The sequence below is a fragment of the Leiobunum rupestre genome, chromosome 3, assembly GCF_980474605.1.
Source record: "Leiobunum rupestre chromosome 3, qqLeiRupe1.1.hap1, whole genome shotgun sequence".
Classification (NCBI taxonomy): domain Eukaryota; kingdom Metazoa; phylum Arthropoda; class Arachnida; order Opiliones; family Sclerosomatidae; genus Leiobunum; species Leiobunum rupestre.
The window spans coordinates 67,541,482-67,556,926 of record NC_143386.1 but is presented as its reverse complement, the minus strand read 5'-3'; the positions used below and the strand labels follow the sequence as shown (position 1 = coordinate 67,556,926).

Below are 15,445 nucleotides of genomic sequence, written 5' to 3'. Positions count from 1 at the left end.
TTTTTTCTTCTTCCAAGTGGATTAATATGTGACGTCAATGGGAATAATTAGAGGCAGTTTCGAGCACGGGACGGTTTAATTTCGAGTGTCTAGAACTGTTATCTCAGAGAGACAGCCGATAGAATTTGAGGGTTATTTGAAGTTTAGATCACGTGATGAATTAATCTCAACAAGATAGGAACTGATTAATCTCCCATGCGTCATTTCTCTCTGAGACGCTGAACTGAAAAGAAGTGTATCCGCTTTGCTCTCGTCATCTACCGTAAACATGGAAAAACGATCTATTGGTAAGCAATATTTTATTAATACTATTACTATTTCAATAGACAAAGGCTTAACATTTTCATTTTCTATAGCCGAGACGCATACCGTATCCAAACGCAGGGGCCAAGAAATACGTATCAACATAAAAATCACGTTAGGAGGATCAGTCTACATTTCTTTTGGTTTCGACGGATCAAAATTACAAGTTCTCTTCTTCAAAAAATCGAATGAAAATATTCTGTTCCTGACCTCCGAAGCTTTCACCAATCTACTCTCTCTTTGGGGAGAGCTTTTCGCCGCTACGCAAACCGGAGCATCGTCTCTAACCCACAACATCATCGACTATCACGACAACAACGTATCCGTCGTCGCCACGACCAACAACATCAAATTGAACTCTGCCTACGGTCATGTTCTGGATCTGGGAGCTCGCGAAATCGGTGAGTTCCAAAAAAAAATTGATTTTATTAGGTTTCAAATAAATCTTTTAAACGAACATAAAAATGTTATCGAATGCATGTACTTAGCTATTGTTAAAAACCTTAAAAAAATTCACGAATTATTATATGGAAAACCTTTCGAGGGTTTATTTTTGTACCCAGATCAATTTAATTCGTACCATCAAGTAAAATCTTATTTTGGCTGTTTTAAATCACCCTCGGAAGTACTACAAGATTTTACTAATTTACTCGTAGATAATCAATTAACCTGTAAACTTAGCAACTTTAATTTGTTTTCATTGTGTAATGCACAAGATAACCATCTAATGGAATATCTGATAGTACCTACTAACATGTAAACAAAGTTCTAAAATAAAAAAATTAAATGTAAATAACTTGTTTTTATTGCCTAGAGATTAGAAATTAAGGGGTTCGAAAGCGATAAGCAAACGGGTAAAAATCTAATCTCCAGATATCTGCGCGAGCAAAACTAATTTTGGAGAATGGGGCTGGGGGAAAGCAACCCGTGAACGAGAATCTGGTGATTAGAAATTCTGGTGATTAAGGGAGGAACGGGAGAGCGGGTGAACGAGAATCTGGTGATTAGAAATTCTGGTGATTAAGGGATGAACGGGACAGGCGCGGGTGAACGGCGGGAGGAACGGGGGAACGGAGGGAGCCAAGCTACAGCTTTGTGTCCTTCTGGTGATTGAGAATGAAATTCTCATTCACCAGATGGACACCCTTCTCTCTACTGTCCGAGCAATTTCAGACACCCCGAATAAAAGACATTAGTAGGATATCACAATCTCAATAACTTTTTATATTTGATTAAAAAATATCGAAACAATTTCTAAAACATTAATATTATTTCAGAAAAGAAATATTTTTATAATTTTTACTTTTGTTATTAATGCTGTCACCATGTATGAAAATTGTATATTTGGATATCTCGGGGATTTTTTTTATGATGAAGGTGTATTTGGAACACGGTATTTGTTTGTTCAAGGTTTTGGATATTCCAGATATATTCCTGTAATAACCATTTGGATGTGTTAACCGATGAGTTTTGGATCTTTTTCGCATATCTAAAGGGTCTTTAGTGTTTGCTGGGCAGGTTACTGATGTTTGCTAACCATTTCATTCTAAAATTTTCTAAAAACTTTATTCCGTACTTTAAATAATAAATTGATGACAGTGCATTGTATTTTCAGTAATAAGAAAACAAATATACCTTTTGATTTAGAAAAATAGGGAACTTAAAAATGTATATCGAAATTTAAGGCATTATCTGAAGTAATAGATAACATTCGATCGCCAAGCTCAAAATCCTCTAGGACTGCCGAAAACGCTATTGTCAAATTTTATCCCTTTTCGTTTTCTTCAAGAGAACTCATTCCAGCTACCTGATTTAAGGTATTTAATTATAATAATCAGCTAGGCTAATACCCAAGGCAGCACCTTAGGCTTAAGTCATCAAGCTACTTTTGAAGCCATTAATTCAGGTGGCCGGGTTACAATGCGTAGGAGGGTGGTGGTACCGAGGCAAGCCCTTCGTGGCATGCGAGTCAACAGCTCCCTACACTAACTAGTTCAAGTTCAAGTTCAATTTTATTGGAGTTAACAAAGTTTGGTTACATTTGGAGTAGGTATCAGTCAATTTTGACTTGTTAGCCCTTTAACTTCATTAAAAATCGCTAGGTGACTTGGACTTAAGGTGGTGCCTTATTAATGGTTATGAAATTTCCATATTCGTCAATCCGATATACTATTACTATTCCGATATAAGTATTTTTAGTTGCAGATGTCTAAACGCCTGTCCAAAATAAAAAAAAAGTGCACGAAAATGGTCACTCATTTTTTAAATTATTTTTGGTCAAGACTTTTACTTTCACTGAATAATTTTTTAAGTTCAATACGCTGTTTCTCGAAGGATTAAGTGTATTCGCTCCAATTAATTTTTAAATTAGGTTAACGACATTTATGAACTGACAAAATGATTTTCAACAACCACGAACAGCTGGCACTTCACGTATACAAAATAATTTATCTTTTGATCAACTGTTTCCTGACAAAATGTCTAAGGATATATGAAAAGTAAACTAATTTAAATAGTCTCTATAAGTATAAGTGATGAAGTTGGAATGTAGTTGATACCTAGTTCGAACTCTTAAATCTGAATTCCATTAGCTTACGGCAGAGTCTTGATTTATGAAATGTATTTGAAGCAGAATTGACGTTAGAAACAAAACCTAAAATCAAATATTTTAACTCTTACTCACACAAGAAAACAGTGTGACTACATGTATATATCGAATCAAATAAATTTAGATTTTAAACGACGAACGAGTTAATTCGTCGCTTAATTTATATTTACAATATAGCACACTTCGTAGTCGTTTGAGCCTCTATATTAAGTTAGTAAACCATTGAAGGCAAGCTGTATACAGGGTGTTTCTGATAAGCATGTCGTAAATTCTAGGGCCTGTTCTTTGAATCCAGATGAGTCGCAAATGTACCATGGACATGGGTCATACAGTTCTTTGATTCAGAGATATAAGCAGACAAAATGTAAAGTCTAAAACAAAAAAGCGCTCAAATGTACAAACGATATCCTGCCTTGAACCCAATTAATTCCACCCGATGCTCAAGATTTCTTTTACCGCCCCCCCCCCTTGACGTGGGCGGCCCCGCACCAAGCGCGATTCACGGCAAGGGGAGGGCGCGCACCCGATGCTCAAGATTTATTTTAGTGCCCCCACTCCTCTTGACGTGGGCAGACCCGCACCAAGCGCGATTCACGGCAAGGGGAGGGCGCGCACCCGATGCTCAAGATTTATTTTAACACCCCACCCCTTCGCGCGGGTGGCCCAGCACTAAGCGCGATTCACGGCAAGGGGAGGGCGTGAACTCGATGCTCCAGATTTCTTTGGGCGGCCCCCCCCCTTTACGCGGGCAGCCCAGCATCAAACGCGATTCACGGCCAGAGGTGGGCGCGCACCCGATGCTCAAGATTTCTTTTAGCGCCCCCCCCCCCCTTGATTTTTTCTGCATCCACCGCTTTTAAGGCATGTCAACCTTTTTTCTAACAGATGAAACCAATTTACGCATATATTTTAAATGGCTGTTACGCAAAATTTTCTTCTCAAAGGCCTACTTTTAATAGACAAAGCACCATTAATAGCTGATCTTTGAAAGATAACTGCATAGTTCGACCAAAAGTATGTTCAGTTGTTTTATAATTTTTCCTTTTGTAGTCTTTAGCTCTGTAAATAGAACACATTGTGTCCCCGTTCAAAGCTACTTTTTTCGCCCTGCTCCCTTTAGGATGTTGGGAGACCTCGCAAATGCATTCCAATTGGCGAAAAATGCGTTGAAACGTCAAAATAAAGTGTGCGGTAAATTGCAAAAAAATGCGTCGGAAAATTTATTTATCTCGAAAAATAATGCCATTTTCACTAGAAATATCCGGAAAACGTTTTTCTGTAAATTAAAGCAATTAGGGAGCTAACTTTCATTTCCATAAAAGCACATCAAAGTGAGCGACATTTGAATGCTGTTAGACAAATAATTTTGTGTTATTTTGGGGAGCTCTGGTAAACTTTTTCCAATAATTATAATTATTATTATTAATTTGATTAATTGATGCAAACCAAAGATATAGATCAATATTAGCAGAAATAGTACATCGTCCCTTTACCACATGAGAACATACTCGTGCGTGGTAGGGAGGTTTATATTATTTATAGATTTTATTCATAAGCAAATGTATAAAGAAGTTATTTATCAATTTATAAATATATATAATTTTATAAAGGCTGTGTTATAATAGCTACTTGTAGTTAACAAATTATAAAAAAGTGAACAAAAAGTGAGCAAAGAGAGCGTATACAAACAAAAAAAACACAGAAAAAATTAACTGCATTCTGTATTAATCTAGAGTTACAAAAAGTAGTAAGAGTTACAAAAGTTAAACGATAAATAAATTATTTAGTTCAACATATTCAATTTTCGACAACCAGTCAATTATCAGTTTTTTATATTTTCGAAGATTAGTACATTTTTTAATATTTTGGTTTAAATTATTAAATATTTTCGAACTTCTAAGTGCATGGCATGTTTTTGCCCAATTGATTTAAAAGATCTCCCAGGATTTAAATTGCGTATTTCTTGAAATCTCGTATTGTAGGTTGTTATCTGATTTTGATTTTTGTAGTTTTTAAAAGTATATAATAGTATCTCTTTCGCGTATAAGTGTCGAAACAAGAAGACCTTGAATTCACGAAATAATAAATTACTTGGATAATCATTACGTTTCTTTAAACATATTCGTATAATTTTCTTTTGTATTGTCTTTAATGGGTCTAAAATTGTTGTATATGTCCCAACGAAGGATTGATTACAAGGGCGTATTCCAGATTTTGTTTCGGGTGGCACTCACAATTTTCACCCCCATGAGGCCTGAAAGCAACAATACATTCTTAACTCCCTTTGGGATGGTAAAGCAAATTAAGTTCCATAATATTTTAATAACTATGTTAAAGGCGAAAGAAACGGCTAAATGCGGCCTTCCTTCGCAACGAAAGATCGACAGTTTACTTGTGAAAGTTTCTGTCCATTTTTAAAAGCAGGACTTCAATGCAAAATTGACTGCAAACTACTTTATGCAATGTCTGTAAGGGAGCTGTTTTCTATAATCGAAAGTGGTATTATTAACAGTGATAAGAATTAGCATCCCAATTCATCCACGTGATTCCACACTTATTACAATGAAAGAAAGGGCGATTCCGATCAAATACATTTCAAATAAGCTTTTGGTGTTCCTCCAATTTAAAACTGCGCTTTCACTTTGTTTCCGCCAGCGTAGTTTTTCAAACATAAGGTTGAATTTCGAAAATATGCTGTGAAATATGTCCATTTCCATGTGAGCCTGAAATCTAATAAAATAAATACCTTTAAATCAATAAAAGCTTGAAATCCAGAAAGTTTTGGTTGAATTGTATAAAGCTAAGGTTACCTACATAAAGAGAGTGTTTTTCTTAATATACCAAAATTATTAATGTAATAATCTCTCAACATTGAGAACTGTGTATTTCATTGAATTCAAATAGAGTGTGGCTTGGCACTTATATTTAAAATACCTCCGAAGCTTCACCCATAGTAAGAAAGTACTCTATAAATGGTACTCTATCATAATGGGTAAGCCGTAGCAATTAAGAAAGATGAGTTTTCTTAAATAATCTCATGCTAGTTAAAATTACGAAAATTATATTCAAGGCTTATTTAGTGGACTAAAATAATGGAGATAAAAATATTATTATGATACATTAACAATTTTTAACATAAGCTATTTAATTAGGCCGTTGCTATTTACCCCCGATTTTAGGTGGTAAATAGCCTGTATCTATTTACCACCGAAAATCGGGGGTAAATAGCGCAACCGCGCGGCCATTGCTATTTGCCACCGAAAGTCGGTGGTAAATAGTCTCGATCGCGCGACCACGACTGCCACCGAAAGTCGGGGCTCGGGAATTTCGGTGGCATATAGCAACCTCCGCGCGATCGAGTCTATTTGCCACCGAAAATCGGGGGTGTTTGATTTTCGGTGGCAATAGCGTAGCTGTTCGGCCAAAGCTATTTCCCACTGACACGAACCGAGCCCCGACTTTCGGTGGTCAATAGTCTCACCAATGATGGAGGCTATTTTCCACCTTAAATCTGAAGTTTTTTCGTTTCGGTGGTAAAAAGCCTTCGCCGCGCGTTCCGTGCTATTTGCCACCGAAAGTCGGGCTTACATTTTAATGCTAATGACAGAAATCCGCTTTCAATATACGATTATTAATAATTTCAGTTTATTATATATGTATGGTGTTTTTAATTTCTGGCTACTAGCAGCCTTGGAAATAACGGTGGTCAAGTGGTCAAAGACCAGTTTATTAATTGCTCAGACCAGTTTATTTATTAAAAATTTGGGGGTCACTGGTCACCGTGTTCAGTTTATTAATTCGAAATAATATAAAATAATAGGAGATGACCAGTTTATTAATTCAAGGTTTCTATCAATTTTGATTTCCCTATTAACCGGATTTCTATGTACCGCGACTCCGCGTACTACCGCCGTGGCCGCACGTCGAGGCTTTATGCAGAGTCCCTCGCTCGCATCCCTCGAACGAGTTGAAACTGTCGAACCCCCTCTGCCCTCAAAGCCTCAAAGCCTCAATCCTCTAGTTCCCTTTCCCCCGAGTACGGTAAGCTACGCGGTAACGGACCGGGGACTCTGGAGCTACGGGGCCCGGATTAGAGAGAGAGAATACGGTGAATTACGAGGGTCTTCTAGGCTATGGCAGTAGTCTTACGTGAGATAGTACTATATTGTACTATTCTTGTGATACTCATAAAATAAAGTTAACTATTTTGAATACGTGTAAAATTAATGTTAAAAACATAATCTAGGCTTATAAAATGACATTGGAACATTTTATGAGACCAGTTTAATAATTCTGAAGCTAGGGGGTCCTTGGTCACAAGGACCAGTTTAATAATTAATAATCTAAGGGGTCACTGGTCATATGGACCAATTAAAAAATAGATTATTTCCCAGGCTGGCTACTAGTAGCGTCGGTTTCTATGGAAATTAAAGTAGGGATCGTCTCTAAAGAAAAACATGCTTCATGCTATTTTTAAATATAAACACACAGGGACCTTGTTTCTATAATACGCGAGATTTTAAAGGTTTATCATTAGAAAATGTCCGTTTTTCAGGGGCTGTTGATATAGACCAAAAGGTTGCCATATATTTTTGACAAAATTATCTATATCAGCTTATTTTATTTTAAAACAAATATTTTGAAGGTGGAAATTCTCCATTTTCTTATGTAGTCAAGTTGGGGTACTTTTAACCGACTTAGTTGTCGCTGTTGGTAGTATCTGTTATCCATAAGAAAGGGTTTGATCGAAATCAGTTCAATTGATAATCAAAAATTTAATCAATCAAATCTTGATTAAAATTAGGTGATCTTTGGTAAATATTATTAACTTTTCATCACGGTTTGGTTCGTCGATTTAAAAAACACATATTTTGCGTACGAGTATTTATCTAGAAATGTAGGGGTTGTTCATATAAAACGAAATGGTAGTATATGTATTATTTTTAATCAATTATCAAATAATTAACATTATTCATTTTAGCGTATTCAAATGTTTTTTTGAACTATAAGATTGGGGCGCTTAGCTAAATGATCAATTAGGGGTCGTCTATAAAGATTTCTTACTTTGTACTTACATTCGAACGATTATATTTCCGAGCTTACGTAAGCGTTTATTTGGCTTTGTTCGGATTGCCGTCTTATTTAACGATACACAAGGGTTATCTTTACAAACCGAAAACATAAAATTTACCTATTTTAACATTATTTTCTTAAATTGTCTGCTTGTTGGACATTTTAGGTAAACTTTTCATCACGGCTTAGTCAGTCGATTTTTTAAAAATAAAAACGTTTCGCGTACGGGTATTTATCTAGAAATGTAGGGCTTGTTCATATATAACGAAATGTGCCTATATAAATATATATTTCAAATTATTTTCAATTAATAAACGTTATTCATTTTAGCTTACTCAAGTTTTTGTTAATTAAATGATCAATTAGGGGTCGTCTCTAAAGAGTTTCAAGGGCGTATTTAAGGGGGGGGGGCAAGGACGTATATAAGGGGGGAGTTTAGGGGGTTCAAACACCCCCCTTAGGACTCGATTCCTTTCTTACGAAACGAGCGCAATATTAAGAAATAAACAGTAAGACGTAAAAATGAATTGAAATATCCGCAACGCAGCACAGTAAAATATATTAATATATTAAATATATTAATAGGATCATTAACTAAATATGTTTTAGGACTAACTTGTACATGTTATAACTAAATAAAGAACAGAGAACCACTGTTGTACAATAAACTTTAAAACTTTATTAAAAAGCTATGCTACGGCCGTTTCGGCGCTAAAACTGGCGACGTCGTCAGGCAAAACTAATCTAGATACAATTTTTGGCCGAGAGTTATTAAGAGAAACAGAGTAAACACGGTTCGAGTGTAGGCACAAGAAAAACAACAATACATTTTATACCAAAGCAATATTCACCTGGTTAAGTAACTGTACATAGTGCATAGCAATCTCCTGGGCGGGGACATCAATGTTGTTAATAAGTCGATTAGCAATTTTTAATTTCACAATTTCTATAGACTCTCTAATGTTCAATTTTATTGGGTTGTTTTCTTTGGGGATTAGTTTTGCATTATTGGTGTCTATAGTGTGTGAAACCCCCCGAACATGTTCAACAATGGCTTTGGGCCTTTTTAGTCTAAGATCCGCATTGTGGTTGCTCTTTAGCTTGCTATACGTATCGTCATTTAGAGTTTCGTCAACCGCTTTTCATATTCACCTTTATCCAAAATGACTGTACACCCCCATTTGTCTGCTTTACATATTATAATTGACTTATCATTTTTCAGAGACTTGAGAGCTGGAAAAACACAGATCGAACCAAAATAGCCCAAACTTAACACCAGGTGAATTGCTAATCAACTTATTAACAACATTGATGTCCCCGCCCAGGAGATTGCTATGCACTATGTACAGTTACTTAACCAGGGGAATATTGCTTTGGTATAAAATGTATTTTTGTTATTCTTGTGCCTACACTCGAACCGTGTTTACTCTGTTTCTCTCAATAACTCTCGGCCAAAAATTGTATCTAGATTAGTTTTGCCTGACGACGTCGCCAGTTTTAGCGCCGAAACGGCCGTAGCATAGCTTTTTAATAAAGTTTTAAAGTTTATTGTACAACAGTGGTTCACTGTTCTTTATTTAGGATCATTAATATTATAATTTTCTCGCAAATGTATTATAAAACTTCGTTTGATACACATGCGGAAATGTCATTGTCACTCGTCCCAAGTCTAGCCAGTACTTTAAATATGCGTTATTGAACTTATTGCTAACGAAAAATTTCGCGCTGGCTACGCTCGCGATTTCATCTGGTTGTGTAATAACTCGCCCCCCCCCCCTAGCCTTTCTATATCTACGTCCCTCAAAAACCCCCTGAAATAAAAAATAAAATCCTGGATACGCCTTTGAAGAGTTCTTACTTTATATTTGTATCACCTTTCTAATGTTATATTTCCGAGCTTACGTAGGCATTTATTTGGTTTTGTTCGCATTGTCGTTTTATTTAACGATACATATTCTGATCATTCATACAGACAGAAAAGGATAATGTCCTTATTGTAATATTATTTTCTTTTATGGTTTGCCTGTTGGCAAAAGTTGATCAAATCGTACTTCGCTTCCATCTCTTGGTTTTATACTACAAATTGGATTGCAAATAATTTAAAACTTTAAATACAAATCGTTAAACTAAGCTTACGATTGACTAAGGTAATAACCATAACATGAATTAGTATATATTAATCAAGCTTAAAAACTAGCTAAGACTCAGAAGTTTGAAGCAGAATATTAGAGAGGTTAAGAAGCAGAGCTCTCTAGAAGTTTCAACGACCACGTCGGAGCTACCTAGACGTTCACGAAGAAACATTCTACAAAATCCGTTAAGCTCGCCTTCATTTCGAGGGATAACGAAAAATAAAACATTTCTGATACAATTTTAACACACTAAAGCACGGCGAAAACAGAAAGATGTTTGAACAGGACTAAAATAGAGGTGCGAAGTGACCAGAGTAAATGTAGCCCGAGTAGCCAACGAAAAATTCCATTCATTTTTTTTATTTAAATTACACGTTTTTTCAACCTTTTCCCCATTTTTGGGGGCCTAGTTAGTTTACTTTAACTTTGCGCCCCTTAAATATTGTTCATGGCGGGACTCGGCCCACCCGGAATTACCCGGGCACACGCCTATGGACTAAAATGTGCTTAATAGTATTTGAGTATTGTCTAAAAACAAAATGTTTGTTTTCGTTGTTTCGCGTATCCGTTATATCCGAAAATGTATAGGTAATCGAGAATCGTTGCGGCCAACAAACTATTTATTCGAGGATGGCCCCTAAACCTCATCTAGTTGCGTAACGTTCCCTAAAAATTATTTAGTGTAACGCCCTTGAAATTATCTAGTTGGATAACGGGCCCTCGAAATTATCAAGTTGCATAACGGTCCCTGAAAAATACCTAGTTTTGCAACGGGTCATAGCCTTATAGGGCTCGGGGATTGGTAAACTTTTATTCATAAATAAAATTTTCCAGTTTATCCCATAAATTTTTATTTGAATTAAGCTGTTCTTCGTATTATTCGATTAATTTTATCCGAATAAATTAACCACTTCATATTTTGATTAATTTTATCACCGTTTATTTATCGTTTAATACTTTTGTTTATCTAAGGAATTCTATACTCGGAATTAAAATTTTTCAACGAAATGAAAACTAATGTTTAAACATATTTTATTTCGTAAATTAAATTAACTGTTTTATGATTTTGGGTCAAGTTCTTTATTTAGATAATATAGCTATTTTTCGATAAAGGGAAACGGCAATCGTACAAAAATTATATAAATTAGCTATTGTCGGAAAAAGGACTTTTGAACTTTTGTTTCTTATAACCTTTCGAAAATCCGAAATTCGAACAATTTAACTACATTTGTCAAACGCTAGAATTGTTTAGTTTTCGGCAGTTAACTGCGCGTTACGATGGCGGAAGCATCGGTACAAGAGATAAATAAAGCTACAGAGGAAATGGGCCGCAACCTGGTTTCTTCAAACGGTACAAGTACCACCTGGTTTCTTCAAACGGTACAAGTACCACCTGGTTTCTTCAAACGGTACAAGTACCACCTGGTTTCTTCAAACGGTACAAGTACCACCTGGTTTCTTCAAACGGTACAAGTCACACCTGGTTTCTTCAAACTACAAGTACCACCTGGTTTCATCAAACGGTACAAGTACCACCTGGTTTCTTCAAACTACAAGTACCACCTGGTTTCTTCAGCAGTACAAGTACGGATGCCCACCCTCTTGAGACATTTATCTTTGACTCCAGGCACTAGTCTCTAATTTTCTGGTCTGCAGATCTTCAAGACTAGTTCAGCCACTTTAGCGCGACACCTGCTTTATTAATTTGGTGGGTGTTCAGTATTTAAAACTTTAGAAAGTTCTAATTTCTCCAAAGACTTCGTTTTCATAACCTAATATTTAAGGGGAATGTGTCAAAGTACATACATCTTATTTCATTCCTAGCCTTTCAAATTGGAATTCAAAATCTAAGTTATGGCGTATTTAAGTTATTTGCTTTGAGCCGAAGAATATTGAATTTAGATCTAGCATTATTACCCAACTTATACGATATATATGAAATAAATTTAGTCGAGTAATACAGAATTTGGATAAATACATATGTTTTGTTGTTCTATTTGATTGGAAAAATATTTTTGATTAATTAATGACGGTAAAATTTGTTCAAAAAGAAGAATTTCTCGGAAATATATTCAATTTCTTTCTATTACGAACCTATAATCTGTTTGGGTATTTCTAAAAAATTAAAATAACTGTTACAAAATTAAATAGCTAAAGATCTTAGTGGTTTTTCGAGTAAAATATATTTTCGAAAACATAAGCAATGATAAACTTATTATGTTTAAAAAACCAGTTATGTTTATATTCATAAAAACGTAATCAGCTAAACAATATGAAATTTATTTGAACTAAAATGTAATCGGAGAAACGTGCGAGAGATTTATTAGGAAAATATCTGTAACTTAACCGATTTTTTATAGTTAACTGAATTTTTCGATTGAAATGATCAGAAAACCCTGAGTCCTAACGGGTCAAGATATATAATTTCATTACAGTCGTGGCCTATAGTTTGGTGCCATGAGTTGTCAAGGGTCTAACCCGCGGTAATCTATATTTTGGAGCCCACTAAACGAGTCCAACGTTGATCAAATGCTCTATAAAACCTTCACTGCGATAGCACCAATAAATGTTCTTAATTTCACTGTAAAACAAATAACCTTTTTCTAAAAGTCAAATTAAAATAATTTTTCCAAAAGGTGCCAATAACGTTTTCTCTCCAAAGCACATTTTAGGTGAAATAAAATAGCTAGGTTTACGAAGAAATAACCCGTGAACAAAGGTTAAAAGTAATTTAATATTTTTATTAAAAAAATTGTCGAGACGTTTCGAGCCGTGGACCGTCATTCAGTCTGAATGACCAAAAATTAGGTAATTGTAAATATTTTACGCAGACTGCACTTCCAGCGGCAATTAGAAAAGCGTCTGGCAGTTTCTATTTAATCCAGAAAGACTCTGATAATTTTTATGACTATTACTAAATACTACTATTTTACAAATATCTGATTTCGGAAATCATTATCGGTGTTTATTTTGGAAAATGTGTGGTTACAAATGAGTCATAAAAAATGTTATTATTTCCGAATTTTTCGAGAGGACTATTGTTTTCCTGTGATTGTTGGTAAATTATTTTTATTGCCAAAGAATTCTTGTGATTACCGGTGAATTCTGGAATTTTCTCATTTTTTTTTAAAATTCCGCGTGATTACCCATGATTTCGGAAATAAGATAATCGATTTCAGTAAATGTGTACACCTGATTACTCGAGTAACTACCCCCTGGGGTTTGCGCCCTTGTAGCTAAAAGTATAGGATATAGGTGCTGGCAAAGCTCAGTGCCATAGCGGCCCCTTAACCCGTTTTTGGCATGTTTTCACTGGGCCGCTGAATTTGAGCTTTCACTCTGCACAGCCATGTGTTACATTTATAACATTTTCATTAAATACCTAAAATGCACAGTGTTCCAAAAGCCCGATTTTCTAGCCAAAATTCCAGAGAGTGCATATAATAAAGATTTTTACATATTTCGTTTATTAAAAATACCTGGATCTGTCAAATCTAAATATGTTTTCTTGCGACCCCTAGCGGCCAAGTTAGCTTCCTATTGCGTCTTGGACCATTTTGACTTTTACATTGGATAGATTAAGCTATTCATAGCACGTAGTATTTTTCGGATGGCAATGTCCCGCATATTAATAAAGATCGGAACGAAAACCATTTCAAAATGCACAAAATCAGCCTTCTTGGACTGGATTTTTCTCCAAACGTTGCGAACCAATTGTGTAGATCTTTTCACTGTAGGTTAACAAGATGTGATATAATGTAATAACGGTGCAAAATCGTTGCAATCTCTGTTGGTTGGGAAACTATTGATGTTTATCAATGATAAAACAATTTCTTTAATATAGTGAAAATCTAGCCAAGATTTGGGCGGTTTTGGGGCTAGATAAATAAAATGTTTAAACAAATTTCGAAACTTAAATTTTCTCAAAATAGTATTGACTGGAAATGTGAAACATTTTCAAGTCTTCGTTGCAATTTTTTAAATTACGAAACGAAGAGCAAATCTGAAAAATATCCGATTTTTAATCGCAAATGGAAGATGCGCAAGGTCCTACTTTCAACACTTCTAAGCCTAAAAATGCCAATTTGCAAATGGGTTTTTAACGGTTTTAATTTTTTTTCAATGTTGTGTCACGAAATTTTATTAGAAAACCTCAGATTCGGATTCAGCACTCCAAAAAACATATAGAATTTTCCGGGTAAAACACAATATGGGAGGACTATTACTAGACGGAAGGAAATATTTAGGGTATAGGTTTTTTCCTTTTATTGATGGAGCCGTTACATGTGTTATGAAATGTCCCTCACTGATACACGTGATTTGCCACCAGGGACGGAGTGGCGGCCTTATAGTCAGTTGAACATCGGAGCCTCACTGACCCCAACTCGCTCTTTAACTAATATTTTTCACGACCCAGTAGGATTTAACCAACTCTCCCGTGGCCTTCCGCACCTGATTCCTACCCTAGTAAAATAGCCTTCTTTATAAAAGACTAGCCTTTTTTACCAGCTTTCTCCCGTCGAGAGTTTCGCGTAATGGAAACATGTTGGTACTGGCTCCTTTTGTGGCCCTTGGCTAGAGAATGAAGAAGAGGCCCCTTAAAGGTCGTCCCGAGCTGTGCGGGGAGTATAGAATAAAAACTAAAAAGGTTACTTATAGGGCAAAAAATTACAAACGCTTTAGATTAAAAAAAACATACCTACGTTACATCTAAAAAAACCTCACTATCACATCACCTCACATCTCAAACCTATCACCTCAGGGTCATTCCATGACAAAACGACCTCGTTTTTTTTTAATTTTAACACCCGACCCCTTTCGATTTCGCCAAAATTTTGTATACAAGGTTTTTTGGGCCTAGGAAAACGATTTTGACAGTTTCATAACGATCGGTTCAGCCGTTTACGAGATACAGCATACGCGTTTTTTCAAAAGTTCGCCTTGACCCCCTAAATGTTTTCTAGTATATCTTATGACATAATTATCGCAAAATCACATGTAATACCTCATTTTAAAGACAATGCGCACCCTAATATGAATATTTAATCAGAGTTGTCATTTGACGTAAATGTCATTAAAATCTGGGCCTTTAAATAATTTGACCTTTGACCTTGCCCAGACACCTCAGTCGTAGGTCAACGATTTTAGCATTTTTAAAATTCCCACTATCGAATACATAATAATCACTCAAAATCTCAAAGTAATATTTGTAGTTTTCGAGATATTAATTTTTGAAATTTACCCCACCACACACAAAATGAAATACCAAAACCATTTATTTTTATAGTTTACACACCAATTAATTTTTTATTTACACAAAACAGCTTAA

General features: G+C 35.4%; 1 protein-coding gene across 1 annotated transcript in view; it reads left to right on the top strand.

The window, feature by feature from the left end:
• Positions 1-229: 229 nt before the first annotated feature.
• The window catches only part of LOC149954432 (uncharacterized), a 123,231-nt gene continuing 108,015 nt past the window's right edge, over positions 230-15,445 (top strand). Inside the window, exons 1-2 of the mRNA XM_090169897.1 lie at positions 230-287; positions 357-704. Of these exons, the coding sequence (XP_090026023.1) occupies positions 269-287; positions 357-704 (367 nt within the window). The 5' untranslated portion in view covers positions 230-268. The remainder of the gene's footprint in view (positions 288-356; positions 705-15,445) is intronic.